The 20,571-nt window shown below is 42.2% G+C and overlaps 1 protein-coding gene across 3 annotated transcripts in view; it reads right to left on the minus strand.

Moving 5' to 3' along the window:
* zgc:66433 (uncharacterized protein LOC321250 homolog) overlaps positions 1-20,571 on the minus strand; it is a 195,945-nt gene that overhangs the window by 71,873 nt on the left and 103,501 nt on the right. For all 3 annotated transcript variants that reach the window (XM_043705166.1, XM_043705165.1, XM_043705163.1), the window contains exon 2: positions 2,479-2,555. In XM_043705166.1, the coding sequence (XP_043561101.1) occupies positions 2,479-2,548 (70 nt within the window). In that variant the 5' untranslated portion in view covers positions 2,549-2,555. The remainder of the gene's footprint in view (positions 1-2,478; positions 2,556-20,571) is intronic.

Here is a 20,571-nt window from a genome sequence, read left to right on the forward strand (position 1 = left end):
ACCTGATGAAGGAGCGTCGCTCCGAAAGCTAGTATGCTTCCAATTAAACCTGTTGGACTATAACCTGGTGTTGTGTGATTTTTAACTTTGATCTACTTTGCTCACCTCCTTCCCAAGCACTGCCTCCTTTCTTGTTAGACTGGACACATACTACTGGAGGCATTTGTCCACTACAGAACCTAGGACTGCTTGTCCTTGAAAACTACCTCAGCACCAGGCTTTATTTGGGCAATTAAAGTCCCCCATTATAACAATGATGAATCTATGCTGGCTTGTCTCTCTGCTGTTCTATGCAGTTTTCCTTCTGCAACATGTTGGCAGCTTATAAATTACACTGCGCAAGTCAACTTTACTCTGTTCTTGAACCCGCTGGAACACCCTCATTCCCCAGCATTGCAACATTTTCCTTAACCAAAAGAAAACAGCTTTCTTTATTGCCCTTCCTTGTCTTTTCTGAACACAAATATTTAACACCAAGTCCTTAAGCTAAGGCTCCATTACTACATTAACATAATCCCACATGGCAAATTGTGTCTGTAACTTGCCAGTCTTCTCACAGAATTCCTAAAGTGTGGAAACAGGTAACTTGGCCCAACAAGTCCACGCTGACTCTCTTAAGAGTAACTCACCCAGACCCATTTCCCAACCCTATTACTGTACATTTACTCCTGACTAATGCACTGAGCCTACACATCCCTGAACCACTATGGGCAATTTAGCACAGCTAATTCACCTAACCTGCACATCTTTGGATTGTGTGAGGAAACCAGAGTACCTGGGGAAATCCGTGTAGATGCAGGGAGAATGTGCAAACTCCACACAGATAGATGTCTGAGGCTAGGATCGAACACAGGTCCCTGCTACTGTGAGGCAGCAGTGCTAACCACTGACCTGCCGTGTCACCCAATCAATTTAATCAATTTTACTTCATGCACCATGCATGGGTGGCATGATGGCACAGTGGTTAGCACTGCTGCCTCACAGTGCCAGAGACCTGGGTTCTATTCCCACCTCATGCACATTCTCCCTGTGTCTGTGTGGGTTTCCTCCGGGTGCTCCGGTTTCCTCCCACAGTCCAAAAATGTGCAGGTTAGGTGAACTGGCCACGCTAAATTGCCTGTAGTGTTAGGTGAAGGGGCAAATGTAGAGGAATGGGTCTGGGTGGGTTGCTCTTCGGAAGGTTGGTGTGGGCCAAAGGGCCTGTTTCCACACTGTAAGTAATCTAATCATTCAGTGTCACCATGATTTAGACTGCATGACCTTCCCCCTTACTCTGGGTTCACCCATGAACATAGCACTCTCTATTCTAATGACATCTGTCTCACCCAGCTCTGGTACAATACTCCAATGTTTTCTCCTATTTCCTACACCCCTGTTGAGTTAGTTTAAAATTTCCCCAACAGTCAAGGTGGGAGCAAAGTACCCAGTGTTTGTTTCATGATGATGTTGCTTTACAATGATGTTTCATAATGATGTCTTATTACTTCACAAGAGTTGACCAGCATAATGTCTCTATTATATTACACAATTTCTAAATTGTTGTAAATATTCACTTAGTTCACTATTGCTGTCTTTTGTATACTAAGATGATGTGGGAGATTGGTGACTTTGTACTGTATTCCAGTACATGTGACAAGAACAGTTAAATTTAAATCTAAATCTAAATCCTTACCTAGCCTAGTCTAGATGGGACTCTAAACCCACAGCAATGTTGACAACTCCTAACTGCCCTCTGAAATCTGCACTCAGCTGCGGTGCTGTGGTAGGCCGGATTTGGTAGTCCCTGGAATGGACTGTATGAAGGAGCACTGATAGACCCTGAGCCTGTGTGAAGACACCACTCTGATCATGAGCAGGGTACAAGAAGGGAGGAAGATGACTCTGGTTTCACTAATATTTAAACATTGTATCTTACAGTGTCATATTGTCACTGCGGCTCAGTGGTGAGTATTGCTACCTCACTGCGCCAGGGACCTGGGTTCAATTCCAGCCTCAGGTGATTGTCTGTGTTGAATTGGCACGTTCTCCCTGAGTCTGCATGGGTTTGCTTCGGCTTCCTCCACCATCCAACAACGTGTAGGTTCAGTAGATTAGCCATGCAATAGGGTTTTGGAAGATAAGATAGAAGGGTGAGTCTACCTGGGATTATCTTCAGAGAGTTGGTGTGGACTTGTTGGGCTAAGTGGCCTGTTTCCATACTGTAGGGATTCTATGAATTATATCTTAATATCTTCTGCAAGTCAAAATGGTACTGTACCATGAAGACATATTGCAATTTTCACTGTATTTAGTTGTTAAATCCTTGTGACAATAAATCATTCAATCAAATGGTCTAGAGAGCCAAACAGTTCAAGTGCAACTAAGGATGGGCAACAAGAAAAGCACTCTGGTTAACAGGTGAAGATCTCAATATTGGTTTGGCACAAAACAATGTTGAGTTGTAAAATATGTCAAAAGGGAGAATAAAATATAGTGTACCTGAACACTCTTCATTGCCTTCTTCAGCCTCTGAAGCCTGTCTTAGGTCTGGCAGTCCCGTGGCCATCATATGATCTCTGTAGGAGATAAAGTCAAACTATTATTGAGAGCAGAATTGAAGGAGTGCAGAGATCTCAGAATTGTACAGCAGGGAGATATTTCAAAGACAGAAAGGACAGACAAACATACGTTCATGTGAATTTGAGGCAAATATGGGCCATTCAGCATCTCTGGCCTGCTCCATTGTTCAATAAGATCATGGCAGCTCTTACTGTGATCTCAACTCCACCCTCCTGGTTATTCCCAATAACCTTCAATGCTTAACTAATAAAGGAGTCAAACTACCCCTGCCCTAAAAAGGAACCTGACTCCACTGCTCAATAAATTCTAAAACACCTCAAATTTATGAAAGAAAAGAAAATCTCCTCAGCTTTGTTCAAAATGGAGGCCCTCATTTTAAACAGTGTCCTTCCCATAAGGGGAAACATCCTTCCTGGTGCCATCCTGTCAATCCCAGCAGGATCTTATTTGCTTCAATAAAATCACCTCTCATTCTTCTAAACATTAATGGAAGCAGGTACAGTCTGCCCACATGTTTCTCATAAGATAACCCACCCATCACCAGGTATCTGTCAAGTGAATCTTGTTTAAACGGCTTTTCATGCATTTATATCTTTTCTTAAATGGAACCAAAATTGTACTCCAGATATTCTCAACAATGCTCTTGATTTTAATTCATTCACAGGATATGGATGTCACTGGCAAAGCCTGCATATATTGTCCAGCCCTAATTGCCCAGAGGATAGCTAAGAGTCAACCATATCCTGTGGGTCTGGAATCACATGTAGGCCAGACCAGGTAAGGATGGCAGATTTCCTTCCCAAAGAATAATAGTAAACCAGATGGGATTTTCCCAACTATCAGCAATGCTTTTACGCTCATTGTTAGACACGAAATTCTAGTTTTTTTTAAGGTGAATTCAAATTCCATCATCTGTATTGGCAGATGACTTGCCATGGCTGTGATCCAAACACAGGACCCAGAAATTTACATTATTATGGGCCAAACCAAACTCCTTCAAATATATCAAGGAAGATAGCCTGAATCCTCACTTTTAAAGGTAAGTGTAAAGTGCTGTGTTCCACATTTAATGTCCTCCACCTGTTTTTGCCAACCATTTAATCAAACATAGTCTCTGATAATTGAACTTCAACCTCCTTACCTTTGTTCTTTGATTTCTCCTCCCGTTTCAACTGGTGGCTTTGTGACCTTGTTAGCATACAGTCAGGGAAAATACCAGGATATACTTCCTGTAATACCTCAGTTGCCTGATTTTCCACTGGCTTTTCAACCACAGTAGGCACCACTGCCATCTAAGATGCAGCTATATCATTACCAAGGATCAACTATACTCTTGGAACTGAGAACCTCTCTATTACTCCTACCACCACTTCACCACTTTTCACTGGACTCTGCAACCTCACCTTATAGAATGGAACACTACACTTCTCATCATGAATTCCAAATATTACTACCTGCTCTGACAATACTCCTTCTCAATTGCATATCTCCTCATCTCTCGCCATCGAAGACTAACATGCTCCTGCATCTCTTAAAACTGCAATTTCTTTCCCTGCTCATCTTGGCACATACGAGTAAACCTGACCATTACAAGTCCATGACTTAAGAAGATCTGAAATCATTGGACACCTGTGTGCTTGCCTCTCACTTCACCCGACGAAGGGGCTCCACTCCGAAAGTTTGTGATTTCAAATAAACCTGTAGGACTATAACCTGGTGTCATGTGACTTCTGACTTTCTCCACCTCAGTCCAACAGCAGCACTGTCACATTAAAAGGATCTGGCACCTTCTTCTCAAACAACCCAAAACCAAGTTGTATATCCTGGTGTAGCTTTTTAACCTCCAACTTGCTTTCCTTTGCCATTTCAACAAAATTCACTGGCTTATTCTGTTTTCCCACATCCACCTTCACAGTGCTTTTTCTAACCCACCAACACTGTGATTTCACGTGGCCTACTTTATTACAGTGAAAACATCTGAGCATTTTTACTTCTTGATCCCTCTCATGGGTTTCTTTTTCTCCCTACGGTAAGCTAGCTTTGTTATCTTCAATGTGATTTCTTTTCCTTCTTACCACCTGAGGACTTTTCCAATTTCTATCCCTCATGGATTGAAATTGATGTCGGAAGCCAAATTTTGATTTATGAGCCAACTCGTAATCATCTACCATTTAATCTTGCGGTTAATCTTGCAGTTTTAACTCTCTACTCTTCCACGAGTTCTCACTTCTTCAGGAAGTGAAGTTTTGAACTCTTCCAAAATAATTGTCTCTCTCAGAATGTCATGTGCTTGATCTATTTTCAATGCTCTTATTCACCTATCAAAGTTACCTTGTTTGATTCTTTCAAACTCAATATACCTTTGACCAGGTTCCCTCCTTAGATTCCGTTTTCTGTAGACTTCTGACACTAACTCATATGCACCTAAATGGCTTTTTTCACCTTCTCATACTCCCCAGGTACCTCCTCTAATAGTGATGTAAATACCTCACTAGCTCTACCTACCAACTTTGTTTAAACTAACAATACCCACATGGTCAGTGGCCATTTCATTCATTCAGCCACTTTCTAAAATGAAAAGAAAAATACTTCTATAGCCTTCTTGTCAAACTTTGGCAATACTTGGGTCATTTTTCAACAGATCACCACCAGGCTTTTGGCTATGATGGGACTGTTCTCCACTATTGTCCTCATCACTACTCCGACCTTTCACATATAGCTCCACCATTTCAAATTCTTCCGAATTCTTCAGTCAAGCAGAAGACACAAAAGCTTAAACACACACACCAAGAACAGCTTCTAAGATTAGATTCCCTACAGTGTGGAAACAGGCCCTTTGGCCCAACAAGTCCACACTAACCCTCTGAAGAGTAACCACCCAGACCCATTTCCCTCTGGCTAATGCATCTAACACTATGGGCAATTTAGAATGGCCAATTCACCTGACCTGCACATCTTTGGACTGTGAGAGGAAACTGGAGCACCTGGAGGAAACCCACGCAGACACGGGGAGAATGTGCAAATTCCACACAGACAATTGCCCAAGGTCCCTGGTGCTGTGAGGCAGCAGTGCTAACCACTGAGCCACCGTACTGCCCCACCATCCCTGCTGTTATTAGAATTCTGAATGGATCTCTCAAATTTCAAATTTAATGTTGATCTTGCTCCCTGTGCACCTTCTCTGAAGCTGTAATGTTGTATTCCTCACTCTGTTCTATTACCCTAATGCACTTTGTCTGCACTGTGTGTAAATCAAAACTTTTCACTGTAACTACGTACATGTGACAATAATAAATCAATTCAAATCATTAAGTTGACTTCAGTTTTCAGATCCAACTTCCAAAGTTTGAAAAATCTTTCTCCCCACCTTCTCTCTCATTCTGTTTTTCTTCTGCTTTCAATCTTAATTCAAACTATTTCATTTCTTTTTGATATTCAAGCTGCTTCACTTGTAATTAAATTTTAGCTATTTCCAATGATTCCCATTGCATTCCGGTAAATTGTAAATGCCGAGCTATTGTTGCAATTACCTCCCCTTTCCTCACAGACAAAGGCAATTTCAACCCCAGCTGTCCGCCGATTCCAAACACTGTGCCTTACAGACCTTCTATAAGCTCCCCAAGTGGCATCTTTCCAGGACACTCTTAGCCATAGAAAGTGCCATTATTACACAAGGTAGACCCCATTTAAACCAACTGAATGCATTCGAAAAGAGAACACCAATGCTCACCACTCACTGTTTTTGAGTCGAATAACCCTAAACCCAACCTCGAATAATAGATTTTGATCCCAACAAGAGCCTCCAGTTCGTTATGGACCTGACCAAACACCTATCAAATATATCAAGGACATAGCCTAGACCCTAACTTTTATCTTACTTAAAGGAAAGTGTAAACTGCTGTGTCCCATATGTAATTTTATTGGTTACATTACTTGGCTTTAAGCAAAACACACTTTATTCTTACCGTATGGTTAAAATACAAATAAAAGGAAGAAGAATTGGAAATACTTAAGAGTCATGGAGATGTACAGCACGGAAACAGACCCTTTGGTCTAACTCATCCATGCTGACCAGATATCCTAAACTAAACTAGTTCCATTTGCTAACATATGGTCCATGTTCCTCTAAACCCTTCCTATTCATTTGACTCTATTGGAAAACATAACAGAACAATAGACTATTTAACTACTAAACAGCAACTGTTCCAATAACATCCCATAAACATCCCTTGGCAAAGGCAAATTCAATAAAACAGATAGCCTCACATGTGATTCTGGCAGCAGGAGGGGAACCCAAGCTTTTAGCTGTAACAGAGAGAAAGATGTAGCAGCTTCCACAACCAGCTTCTAAACCCCAGCAATTACTGAAAGCTAAACTAAAACCCTGGTTCTGTGGCAGCCTGACTCCACCAATTAAGACTGCTCCTACTGTTCCAACTTTTACAAAAAAACCCAAGGTCTCACAAGTTGTTTACTTTATTGCCTTGGAATAGATAGCTCAGCATGAATGCATCAAAATCTCTTTTCAAAATAAACAAAGTACAAAATACTCCTCTTAAAGCCATTGTATCAATACAACCTGCATCTCTGGACTAATAGCTAATTGACCATATGACTCAGCCAGCACCTCCCTACGCAATTAAGACAAGCATTCTCACTTTTATATTTCATTCCCCTTGCAACAAACTACAGCATCGCATTTACCTTGCTGTAACTGCACACTAACGTCATGTGTTTTATATATCAGGACTCTGAAAGAGGAAAGTAGACAGTTAAGGTTTTCTGACTATCACGAGTATGTACCTACAGCCAGAAGACGTACATACTCTGATAAGACTGGATAAGATAACCATGTGTGCTAGTTTGAACATATTGGATAATATCATGTGTACTAATATAGAAAATGGATTATATGAACACTGTTGGGTAAAGGTATAGGTGAGTAAATGCGTAAAAGTTTGATCGGAAATGATTATATGTAGAAATAGTTGGTTGGAAGATTGTCTATAAAATCTTTGTTTTGTGGTAAAAATCTGAGCTATATGTCATACTTTGATATGTACAACTCCCACGCGTGTATAGATTAATGTTTAAACAAAGAAACCTAAGTCTTGTCTTGTCTAAGTGACAAATAAAAGGTTAAAATCACTCTCTCAACACCCAGTTCCCTCCGTCTCAGAGTTCTGTAATTTCCTTCCATTTCAATAACATTCTGCTTTTCTATTCTTCCTGTCAAAAGTGAGCTTAACATTTTCCCACATTATACTCCATTTACCATGTTTTTGCCCACTCACTTAACAATCTACATTCCTTTGCAGATTCTTCTTGTCATTGTCACAAATTACTTTCCCACCTATTTTTGTACCATCAGAAAAATTTAGCTAAAATTCAGTGACTACATCAAGGTCTTTGTACAAACTGCAGATAATTGAAGTCCCAACACTGATAGCTGTATAATACTCATTACACCCTACCAACCCAATAATGATCCTTGCATTCTCAATTCTGCTTCCTATTAGCCAGTTTCCTCTGTCCATGTACATATGTTATTCCCTATATAGTGAGTTCTTATTTCGTGAAGTAACCTTTGATGCAGCACCTTGTCAAATGCCTTTTGGACATCTGAGTCCAGTACATCCACTGGTTTGTCTTAGTGTATCTTGCCTGTTACTTTGTCAAGTGAGTGAGAACGTAGGAGGATTTGAAGACAAGTGTTTACTGCATGACATGCAGAGCTAAGTGAGTGAAGACCAGAGAAGAACTATACCATCTTTGAAAGGATTTTATCTGGAATTTCTTTCTGCTATTTTCCCAGACGGATGGGCCTGTATAATATTCTCAATGATTGTTACCAGCTGTTATGTGACTCGTGATTCCCCAGCTCATAAAATACAATTTTATTACGGAACATGGCTGAATTCTAAATATAAACATCAGTATCGGGCATTAAAGCTTTTCCAATAAGTACTCTGGTATGTGACTGATGTAAATCTATTTTTATCCTCTTCCCATCACACCCTCTTTCTTACATCTTGACCCCACTCAACTACTTAGCCATTGAGCTGGGATAACCGGATCATCCTCTGGGACAATATTCTATCCTGAGTGTCTTTGTTGTTACAGATTATGTTTTCCTTAGTTGCATGAGAGAACACTGTCCTTCCCTGACATACGGTACTCTGAACCTCACCCACTTTAATGCTTTTCCTCCATTCTACGACTGATTTGACTCAACCCACAGCATCAGTCAAGAATGGGATTCAGATTTTCACAAAATTAATTTCCATTCATATCGCACCTTTCACCACCTCAGGCTGTCCCAAAGGACGTTTTATAGCCAGGAAAAGTGAAGATTGCAGATGCTGGAGATCAGAGTCGAGAATGAGGTGCTGGGAAAGCACAGCAGGTCAGGCAACATCCGAGGAGCAGGAGGATCGACATTTTGGGCAAAGGCCCTTTATTAGGAATGGTTCATTGATTCTCCTGCTCCTCGGATGCTGTCTGACCTGCCGTGCTTTTCTAGCACCATACTCTCAACTTTGTACAGCTAGCAAAGTACTTTCTGAAGAAGCTATACCTGGCTCCAAACACTAACTCTGTTTCTCTCTCCACAGATGCTGCCAGATACACTGAGTTTCTCCAGTATTCCCTGTGTTGGCTTTGTTGCACAGTCACTGCTGTACTGTAGGAAACACACCGGTCAATTTACGCACAGCAAGCTCCCAGAAGCAGTGACTTGAAGTTCTGCAAATCATCTTGCTCTTTTTTTTAGTAATTTTGGTTGCGGGATAAGCAGTGGCCTTGGAGACAGAGAAGACCTGCCCTGTCCTCCTATAGAAATGCTTTCTAAGTAAAGGTGGCACACAGCTTACCATCTCATTGGAAAAATGGTATCTCCAACAATGCAGCACTCCTTCTGTAATGCATCTGAAGCATCCAGATAAATTCTACACTCAAGTCTCTGGTAGACAGATTGAGCCTATAGTGTCATGGTTCAGAGGCAAGAATGCCACCAACTCTGCCAGGATTGCCATTTCTGTGTCTCTGACGCAGAGTTCAATGTTCTAACATGTTGGACCTTGAGTTGCACATCGTAATTCGGTCTTTTACTGGTCTAATGGGAGAGCAACATTGTTGGTTCTCATCTAATTGGTTTAATATGTAGAGTTGTGAAATGCTAAGATAAGCAACTGGAAGTCATCAGATCAGATGTCCCAGAGGGGAAAGCAAAATGTAATCTTGGAAACTAATGCATTAGTCAAACTGGAGCATCAGCTGGAAGTACACGAGAAAAGTTCAATCAGTACATCTCAATCACCTGTTTCACTGTTTTGTGCTTCAAGGGTGTGAGGTCTGCCACTATAACTGTAACTTTTTCCCAGGGTACCAGAGTCCAAAACTAGAGGATATAAGTTTAAGGTGAGAGGGGAAAGATTTAAAAGGGGCCTAAGTGGCAACTGTTTCATGCAAAGGGCAGTGTGTATATGGAATGAGGAAGTGGTGAAGGCTGGTACAATTACAACATTTAAAAGGAGCTGGATAGATATATGAATAGGAATGGTTTAGAGGGATATGGGCCAAATGCAAACAAATGGAACTAGATTAATTTAGGAAAACTGGTCAGGATGGGCTGATGGGTCTGTTTCTGCGCTGCAAGCCTCTATGACTCTATAACTATCCCTTGCACTGGTCAACAGCACATTAGAAGCCAGTGGTGAATCATCATTGAAACTAATGAAGAAGGGGCCTGGGATGTATCAGCATTAACTGCGTGGACTGGAACTCCTGCCTAAATCATTAGCTGACGTCGACTTGTCTACAGAGGAAGTGAGGTCTCAAAGGTCACTTCTGAGTGAAATCCTCAAATACACAAACTTGGTAAATACAAAATGAATTAGAATATGGAATGTACAAGCGATTAACAAGAGAGGAAAGCGAGGGAGTCAAAAGCCAGGGATGGGAAAGAGGAGAAATAAAACACCCTGAGGTATGGAGGATGGGCATAGGCAACTTTATGAGCAATGAATTGAGATTGATATAATCAGGAAAGGAAGAAAAGGAAGATGGAGTAGCAGTAAGGAATCTGCCAAATGTATGAATGAAGAGAAAAGTGAGGCAGATGGACTGATACTGATGAAACTAACCAGGGGACACTACCATCGCTCAGGTATTTATACCCAAAAGCAACAATCCAGATAAGGAGTTTCATACAATGTACAATAGATTTGAAAAGCCAGTGAGCTGGAGAGTGGAAACAGCTTTATGAGTGTTATAGGAGTTTGGAACAACATTTCTGGAGAAAGAGGAGGTGACTAAGTTATATGGATTTGGAAAGCTAAATGAATGATGCTGAAAGCTGGTAGATTATTTGCTGAAGAACAGAGCTAATGATATCAAGCACGTGGTTTATATCATTCAAGAAGGTAATGCACATGGGAAATGTTTGGTAATGCAGGAAGGTTTTAACTGGGCCATACAATGATGAGAAGAAATTAAGGACTGCAGATGCTGGAGATCAGGGTTGAGAGAGTGGTGCTGGAAAAGTACAGCAGGTCAGGCAGCATCCGAGGAGCAGGAGAATCGACACGACCTGCCCTTCACAAAACCATGCTGACTATCCTTGATCACATTATTCCCATCCAGATGTTCCTCAGATGCTGCCTGCCCAGTTGTGCTTTTCCAGCACCACACTCTCGACATACAATGATGAGACAAAGACGCTGCAATCTCAGCCAGGAGCCAACAGAGACACAGAGCAAAACCGTGTAAAAATGGAAACAGTGCTCCCACCGAAGAAGATCCAAGGTGGAATATTCAGAAAACAGTTAAAGCTTAAGAATTTGTAACTTAGGTAATCAAAGTACTAGTGAGAAAAAAAGGATTACATCAGTATGAATGAACAGTGGGAAAAGAATAAAGATTCAGCCAAAGAAGTGGCCAACAGCATAGGATTGTTAACAGTCCAGAGGATCAAGAAACCATGGATTATGAATGTGATGTTGCAAAAGGTGGAAGAAAGGAGAGTAATTTAGCACATCAATATTAAAGAAGTCAAATTGAAACATAAACTCTGGAGTAGAGAGTCGATAGAAGCAGAAAGGGACAAGAACATTGATTAAAAACGCAGAAGTATACTGAAAGATTTGGATTGGCTGGAAAGGTAAACCTTAAGTACGTAAACACAGAAAGGAATTGATGACACTCGGTGTGAAGGGCTGAAACCACAGCATTAGAGAGTGTGGAAGGCAATACATCAACAAACCTTGGTAAAATGAGAAAACAGTGGAAGTAGCAATGGATGAACTACACTCAAAGATTAAATGCCTGCAGTGACTGTGTGAGTAATGTTGATATTGATTACATTCAACTAGAATACTAGAGTGTGGGTCAACAGCAAGAACAAATGATGAAGGTAGCTAGAATAGACAAAATACCAAAAGACTGGATTTAAAACATGGGAATTCATTAAACTTGAATTCTTACCAAGCTGTGCAAAGATTTTGACTTAAACTAGCACTTAGGCCATACAAGGAACAGTAAAGAAACAGGCCCCTTAGCCCACCAAGACTGCACCAACCCATGATGCCTTTCGAAAATAAAACTCTTTTGCCTCTATGCAGTGTATATCCATCTATTCCCTGTCTATTCACATATCTGTCAAGGTGCCTCTGAAATGTTGCGATTGTACCTGCCCCCAGCAGCTGTTCTGGCAGCACATTCTAGGCACTTACCACCCTCTGTACAAAACTCTTGCCTCTCATATCTCCTTTAAATATCATCTTTTACATTAAATCTATGTCCCCTTGTAATTGACATTTTCACCCAGGTACAAAGACTCCAACTCACCACCCTTATCCATGCCTCTCACAATTAACTAAACTTCTATCAGGTTGTCCCCTCAGACTTTGACATTCATATGGAAGCAAACCAAGTTTGTCCAATTCCTCTGCGTAGCTGATACCCACCAAGCCAGGCAACATCCTGGTAAACCCTTTCTGTATCCTCTCCAAAGCCTCCACATCCATCTGGTAATGTGGCGACCAGAACTGCATACAATATTCTACACGTGGCCTAACTGAAGTTCTATACAGCTGCAGCATGACTGGCCAAATTTTATTCTCTATGTCCTAACTGATGAAGGCAAGCATGACAAATGTTTTCTTGACTAACTTATCTACTTGCGTTGCCACCTTCAAAGAACTTTCGAATGAAAGTGAACATTAACACAAGCAAGGTTATACATCTCTTAAAATCAAAAAGAAATTGCTTTGCATTCATTTACAGAATGAGGGCATTGCTGGCTGGGCCAGCACTTATTACCCATCCCTTATTGTCCAGAGCACTGTTAAGAGTCCACCATTTTGCTGTGACTCTGGTCCAACTCATCCATGCTGACCAGACATCCCAGTCTGGCCTAGTCCCATTTGCCAGCAATTTGCCCTAATCCCTCTAAAGCCTTCCTATTCATATATGCATCCATTTGTCGTTTAAATGTTGTAATTGTACCTGCCTCCACCACTTCCTTTGGCAGCTCGCTCCATCCACGTGCCATTATTTGCGTGACAAAGTTACCCTGTAGGTCATTTTTAAATCTTTCTCCTCTCCCTTTATACGTCCTTTAGTTTTGGATTCCTTCACCACAGGAAAAAAACGTTGGCTAAAAACCATGCTCCTCATCAACGTTCTACACAACTGTAACATGATCTCTTAACTGCTGTACTCAAAGTTAGGACCAATAAGACAACTGCCAAATGCCCTCTTCACCACCCTGTCTACTTGCGACTCCACTTTCAAGGAACTAAACACCTGCACTCTAAGATCTCTTTGTTTGGCTATATTCCCCAGAAGAAAGTGAGGACTGCAGGTGCTGGAGATCAGAGTTGAGAGTGTGGTGCTGGAAAAGTACAGCAGGTCAGGCAGCATCCTGATGAAGGGTTTATGGCTGAAACGTTGATTCTCCTGCTCCTCGGATGCTGCCTGACAACATTCTCCAGGACCCTATTATTAAGAATATAAGTCCTGCCGTAATTTGCCTTACCAAAATGTTCCACCTCATATTTATCGAAATTAAACTCTATCTGCTATTCCTTGATCCATTGGCCCAACTGATCAAGGTCCTATTGAACTCTGAAACAATCGTCTTCACTGTCCACTAGACCATCAATTTTGGTGTCATCGACAAAATTACTCACTATACCTCCAATATTCACATCCCAATCACTCATATAACTGACAACCATTAAAAACCATCATGGTACTCTTATCCATCAAGGGTACATTGCTGACATTGCAGGATTCCCAACACTACTTCACAACATATGGCCACGATTTATTTCCCCAGTTCAGACAACAGATGTAAGGCCCCCGGTCCTTTTTTGTTCACCAATCTGATGGATCAGTTTTCCTGGAAATGTGTGATTGTTTAAAGTAACAGTTAAGAAGCATTGCCAAGCCCAGGAGGTGTGTTTGTTTGCTACAAACTGGATTCTGTCTCAAACTGCTTCACTGCAATGGATCAGAGAAACAGCAGTTTTTTGTAATGTCTAAAACTCAGCTTAAGACAAGAAGCATCAAGATGGCTCCAAAAGAATTACCTCTTTTTTTGCTTCCTAATCACTGTACTCTAAAATGCGATTATGAGATTAGATTCCCCTACAGCGTGGAAACAGGCTCTTCAGCCCAACAAGTCCACACCGACCCTCCAAAGAGTAATCCACCCAGACCCATTTCCTTCTGACTAATGCACCTAACACTATGGACAACTTAGAATGGCCAATTTACCTGACCTACACATCTTTGTGAGTGTGGGAGGAAACCAGTGCACTTAGAGGAAACCCACGCAGACATGGGGAGAATGTGCAAACTCCAAACAGTCGCCCAAGGCTGGAATCGAACCTGGGACCCTGGTGCTGTGAGGCAGCAGTGCTGACCACTGAGCCACCTTGCCACCCACAGAGTCAGAGGCGGAACATACTTTGAGCAGAATACTGGGGACATTCCAAAACTCTCCAACTGAGTGGTGCTGTGGATCATTTCTTTTCATATTTATTCTTTGATTTGAAGATGTTTTTCAAAAAAAAATGTCTTGTGTGGTTTTACACCTGCATCCACGGGTTTGAGTTCAAGACAGAGAAGGCAAGTTCTATAACGTTCTGTAAATTAATGCTTCTCTGTGCCATTGTTTATTATGTGCTAAGGCTCAATATCACGAACAGGATTCCCTCTAAGCTAGTGGCTGGTCAGCTCCACAAAACCTAAATTTAACACCAACCTCTTAAGGAGATATTAGGTCCGATGCACAAAACATTGTTCAAACTGTTTTAAGGAGTTCCAAAAAGGAGGAAAGTAAAGTGGAAGTGTAGCCAAGGTTCTCCAGAATCGAGGGTCAAACTAACTGAGGGTCCTGGCATCAAAGGCAGAATATTAAAGCCAGAATGCTTGAGGGGTCAGAACTGGAGGAGGGCAGCTCCCAGGGTTGGACCTCAAGCTTATGAAGGGGGAGGGGGGAATGTGGCGGACAAATCACCCAACTGTTGAGTCCAGAGGTAACAAATATCTGAGGGTTTGAGCAGCTGAGCTGAGGCAGGAAGGAAGTCAGATAATGTTATGGAATCAATCTTCTATCAACTTCTATTAGTTTAAATGCCCAGATGAGATCATCTTCAACACAAGCCATGTTTGTGCAATGAGCCTCAGTCCCATTCCTGTGGTTCAGCGTGGTTCACCTTCTATGACCAATACAGCTTACCTGAGATGTGGTGCCCAGAACAGAATAGCTTCATATGGGCCTAACCAAGGCTGAGACAATACAGAGTCAGATTGGGCCTAATCATATTTTCCCCATTTTTATCACCTGAACTTGCCTTCATATTTATGGCAAAGTTAACAAAGGATTTAGCGAAGACCATATTAATTGGACTTTGGTTTATCAGATGGGGAGTTTTTCCTTTCTTTATTATTTTCATGTACATTCGTTGGTCCATCTCAAAGGGCAGTCAAAATCAACCATTGGTATTGGTCTGGAGACACTCAAAGGACATATGAGTAACTATTATGAGTCACTATCGCTGGCTTCATAAATCCAAATTTGATTAATTGTATGGAGAGATTTGAAGCTATGCCCCTAAGCATGAGTCAGGAATCTCTAGCTTACAGGACCAGTAACACAGCCATTACACAGTATGAGAGATGATAGCATAGTGGTTATGTTACTGGTTTAGTCATCTGGTGGGCCAGGCTAATAAGAACATGAGTTCCAATCCCACCATATTAACTCATTGAATTGAAAATCAATTCATAAATTGAGAACTGAATGCTTATTTGAGTAAATCCACTAAATCAATCAAATTAAACTGAGAGCCTATCTGTCATAGAGTCAAGAGTGTGGTGCCAGAAAAGCATCAAGGGCTTATGCCCAAAATGTCAATTCTGATGCTGCCTGACCTGCTGTGCTTTTCCAGCAGCACACTCTCGACTCTGATCTCCAGCATCTACAGTCGTCACTTTCTCCTATCTGTCATACAGCCATACAGCATGGAAACAGACCCTTCAGTTAAACTCATCCACAATAACTGGTTATCCTAAATTAATCCAGTCCCATTTGGCCCACATCCCTTAACACTTTTCTTATTCATGTACTCATCCAAATGCCTTTTATATGTTGTAATTGTATCAGCCTCTAGCGCCCATTCTGGCAGCTCATTCCACACACGACCCACCATTTGCCCTCTAAAGTGCATGTAAAAAAATTCCACCACTTTCTTTAAAGAAGAATCTGGTAGTTTTCTCTGATGGCATATATTTATCTGTCCATCAACAGCACTGAAACAAGTTGGCCAATCATCAAGTTGGCCAATCATTATCCCATTTCTTTTTTCCTGTCCAGGAGCAGCGGGAGACAGAGCGGAGATGGCGTTGGAGACCAGGAGGTTGCCGGGAAGGTAAGGACTTAGAATAAAGTGGAACAGCGGCTAAACTCGAGAAACTACACGTGTAGTATCTCCCTCCCGCACCCCGACCTCTGACCAGAAGAGAAGGACTCCGTAAGGCTTTTATTTTCTTTTCTTTCATATATTTAAATGCATTGGGGAGTTTTTGCTACTGCTATTGGGGAGGTTTTAAACTAATCTGGCAGGGAGATGGGAACCAGAAGAGAAGACTAGTTGACAGTGAGGTGGAAACTAGAGACTGCAAAGATCATGAAGTTAGCAATACCAAGGGGAAGAGTAGGCAGAGAGAAGATGAACGCAAAGGAACTGGTGGTCTGACGTGCATATACTTTAATGAAAGGAGTACAGTGGGTAAGGCAGATGAACTTAGGCCTTGGATTGGCGACTGGGAGTATGACATTATTGTGATCACAGAGATTTGATTGAAGGAAGGACATGATTGGCAACTAAATGTTCCAGGATATAAATGCTTCAGATAGGGCAGAGGGGGAAGTAAAAGGAGGGGAGGAGTTGCATTGTTGGTCAGGGATGATATCACGGCTGTGTGAAAGGAAGACACTATGGAGAGCTTGAGCAGTGAGGCATTATGGGTAGACCTGAGAAATAAGAAGGATGCACATACATTGTTGGAGCTGTACTACAGGCCTCTCAATAGTGAGGGTGAGGTAGGAGAACAAATAGGTAGATTATGGAAAGATGTAGTGGCAACAGGGTGGTGGTGATGGGAGATTTTAACTTTCCGAACATTGATTGATGTACACTTAGTTTCAGAGGTCTCGATGGTGCAAAATTTGTAAAGAGCATCCAGGCAAGTTTTCTAGAGCTGTTTGTCAATAGTTCGATGAGGGAAGGAACCATATTGGACCTGGTGATGGGGAATGAGCCAGGCCAGGTGGTAGAAGTTGCAGTGGATGATTCCTTTGGGAATAGGGACCACAATTCTGTAAGTTTTAGAATACTCGTAGACAAAGATGAAAGTGGTCCTAAGGAAAGAATACTAAACCGGACCTAAATTTGGCAGGAGCTGGGAAATGTGGATTCGGAGCAGCTATTTGAAGGAAGTCCACATTTGATACCTGGGAGGCTTTCAAAGATAGGTTGAAGATAGTGCAGGATAGGCATGTCCCTTTGAAAACAATGGATAGGAAAGGCAAGATTTGTGAACCGTGGATGACAGGAGAAATCATGCGACTAGCCAAGAGGAAAAGAGAAGTGTACCTAAGGTCCAGGCAGCTAAGAACAGAACGGGCCTTGAAGGAATATCGAGAGAGTAGGACCAATCTTCAACAAGGAATCAAGCAGGCTAAAAGGGGTCATGAAATAACTTTAGCGAGCAGAATTAAGGAGAATCCCAAGGGCTTTTATTCATATATAAGAAGCAAGAGGGTAACTAGAAAAAGGGTTGGTCCACTAAAGGATAAGGAAGGAAGGCTGTGTGTCAAACCTGAGAAAATGGGTGAGATTCTCAATGATTACTTTGCATCAGTGTTCACAGAGGAGAGGAACATGATGAATGTTGAGATTCGAGATAGAAGTTTGTTTACTCTGGATCACGTTGACATAATGAGGGAAGATGCGTTGGGTAGGCAAAAGGATATTAAGGTGGACAAATCCCCAGGACTGGATGGGATCTATCTCAGGTCGCTGAGGGAGTTGAGAGAGTAAATAGCTTAGGCCCTGACAGATATCATTGTAGCATTCTTAAACACAGATGAAGTGCTGAAGGACTGGAGGGTTGCTAATGTTGTCCCCATGTACAAGAAGGGTAGTAGGGATATTCCAGGTGACTACAGACCAGTGAGCCTGACGTCAGTGGTGAGAAAGTTGCTGGAGAAGGTACTGAGGGATAGAATATATTTATATTTGGAAAAGAATGGGCTTATCAGTGATAGACAACATGATTTTGTGCAGAGGAGATCGTGTCTTACTAACTTAATAGAGTTCTTTGAGAAAGCAACCAAGTTAGTAGATGAAGGAAGGGCTGTAGATGTCATATACATGGACTTTTGTAAGGTGTTTGATAAGGTTCCCCATGATAAACTAATGGAAAAAGTGAAGTCACATGGTGGGCAGGGTGTTCTAGCTAGGTGGATAAAGAATTGCTTGAGCAACAGGAGACTGAAAGTAATAGTTGAAGGGAGTTTCTTGAAATGGACCAAGGTAACCAGGATCAGTGCTAGGGCCACTGTTGTTTGTGACATACATAAATGATATGGAAGAGGGCATTGTTGGTCTGATCAGTAAGTTTGCAGATGACATGAAGATTGGTGGAATATCAGAAAGCATAGGGGACTGTCAAAGAATACAGGAGAATACAGATAGACTGGCAAGTTGGGCAGAGAAGTGGCAGATGGAGTTCAATCTGGGCAAATATGACATGATGCATTTTGGAAAGTCTAATTCTAGAGTGAAATATACTGTAAACGGAAGAGCCTTGGGAAAAGTTGATGAGCAGAGAGATCTGGGAGTTCAGGTCCATTGTACCCTGAAGGTGGTTGCACAGGTGGATAGAGTGGTCAAGAAGGCATATGGTATGCTTGGCTTCATCGGATGGGGTATTGAGTATAAGAGCTGGCAGGCCCATGTTAAAATTGGTTGAGCCGCATTTAGAATACTATGTACAGGTCTGGTCGCCACATTACCAAAAGGATGTGGACACTTTGGAGACGGTGCAGAGAAGGTTTACGAGGATGTTGCTTGGTATGGAAGGTGATAGCTATGAAGACAGGTTGAGTAGGTTAGGATTGTTTTCATTAGAATAAAGGAGATTGAGGGTGGACCAGATTGAGGTCTACAAAATCATGAAGGGTATAGACAGGGTGGATAGAGATAAGCTTTTTCCCAAGGTGAAGGATTCAATAACAAGAGGTCACGCTTTCAAGGTAAGAGGTGAAAAGTTCAAGGGGGATACACGTGGAAAGTACTTTACACAGAAGGTGGTAGCAGAGGTAGTAGAGGCAGGCATGGTAGATTCATTTGTGATGCGTCTAGACAGATTAGGTGGGGAGCAGAGGGATACAGATCCTTACGAACTGGGAGAGAGGTTTAGACAGTGGATTTGGATTGACTCAGCCTTGGAGGGCTGAAGGGCCTGTTCCTGGGCTGTACATTTCCTTTGTTCTTTGCTGCTTGTGGGAGTTAGCTATGTAAACATTGGCTGCTACATCTTCTTCATTACAATAACAGTTTTCGTTTTGTTAAATTTTTGTTCAGCAAAGTTATTGAGGGAGGTCTATGGAGTTAGGCCACAGAGCAGCCGTGATCTCATCACTAACTCTATTGCAGGCTTGAAGGGCTGAATGGCCTACTGCTGTTCATATAACTGGAATTCAAAAGTATGTCAGTGATTGTAAAGGGCTTTGGGATGTTCTGAATTTATGAAAGACTTTCTTAAAAATTTGTTTCTTCTCGGTAATTCCCACCAGGGAAGAGATTCTGCTCGAGTGCTGCAGGTTTGACGCAGCTGACGTGTGCTGGCGGGGGAGAAACTACGGGGATCATGTTGCGAGTCGTTGGAGCTGCTGGAGACCATCGCTGGATCATGACCATCGTTGGAGGATCGTTTGGTTGTGCTGACCTGCTCTTGGTGGATCTTTATGCTGGCTTCGGCCTAACGCCAATTCAGGTACCAGCCAACCTCAGAGCTATGACCTCAGCAGCCGCTCGCAGCCCAGGCCAGGGCATTCGCAACAGAGTCAGGGTGACTGTGAAGAAGGTGGAGGAGCACACACTGGGCGATCGGATGGTGTTTGTGAAGAAGATTTTACTGGAGTGCTGCGGATTTGAAGCCTCTCTCTCCTGCCTTGTTTGTGTGCTGCATAGAGCCATTTGCCAAGTCCATCAAGAAGGATGCGAGCCTGAGAGGGGTGACTATTCCTGGCAGCGGGGGCCTGCAGGTTAAGGCCTCACTGTACATGGATGACGTCGCCGTTTTCTGCTCGGATCCGCTGTCCGTGCGCAGACTCATGTGCATATGTGACCAGTTCGAACGGGCCTCGGGGGGCCAAGGTAAACCGAGGCAAGAGCGAGGCCATGCTCTTCGGAACTGGGCCAACCAATCCTC

Source organism: Chiloscyllium plagiosum, chromosome 15, assembly GCF_004010195.1.
Source record: "Chiloscyllium plagiosum isolate BGI_BamShark_2017 chromosome 15, ASM401019v2, whole genome shotgun sequence".
NCBI classification, from domain to species: Eukaryota; Metazoa; Chordata; class Chondrichthyes; order Orectolobiformes; family Hemiscylliidae; genus Chiloscyllium; species Chiloscyllium plagiosum.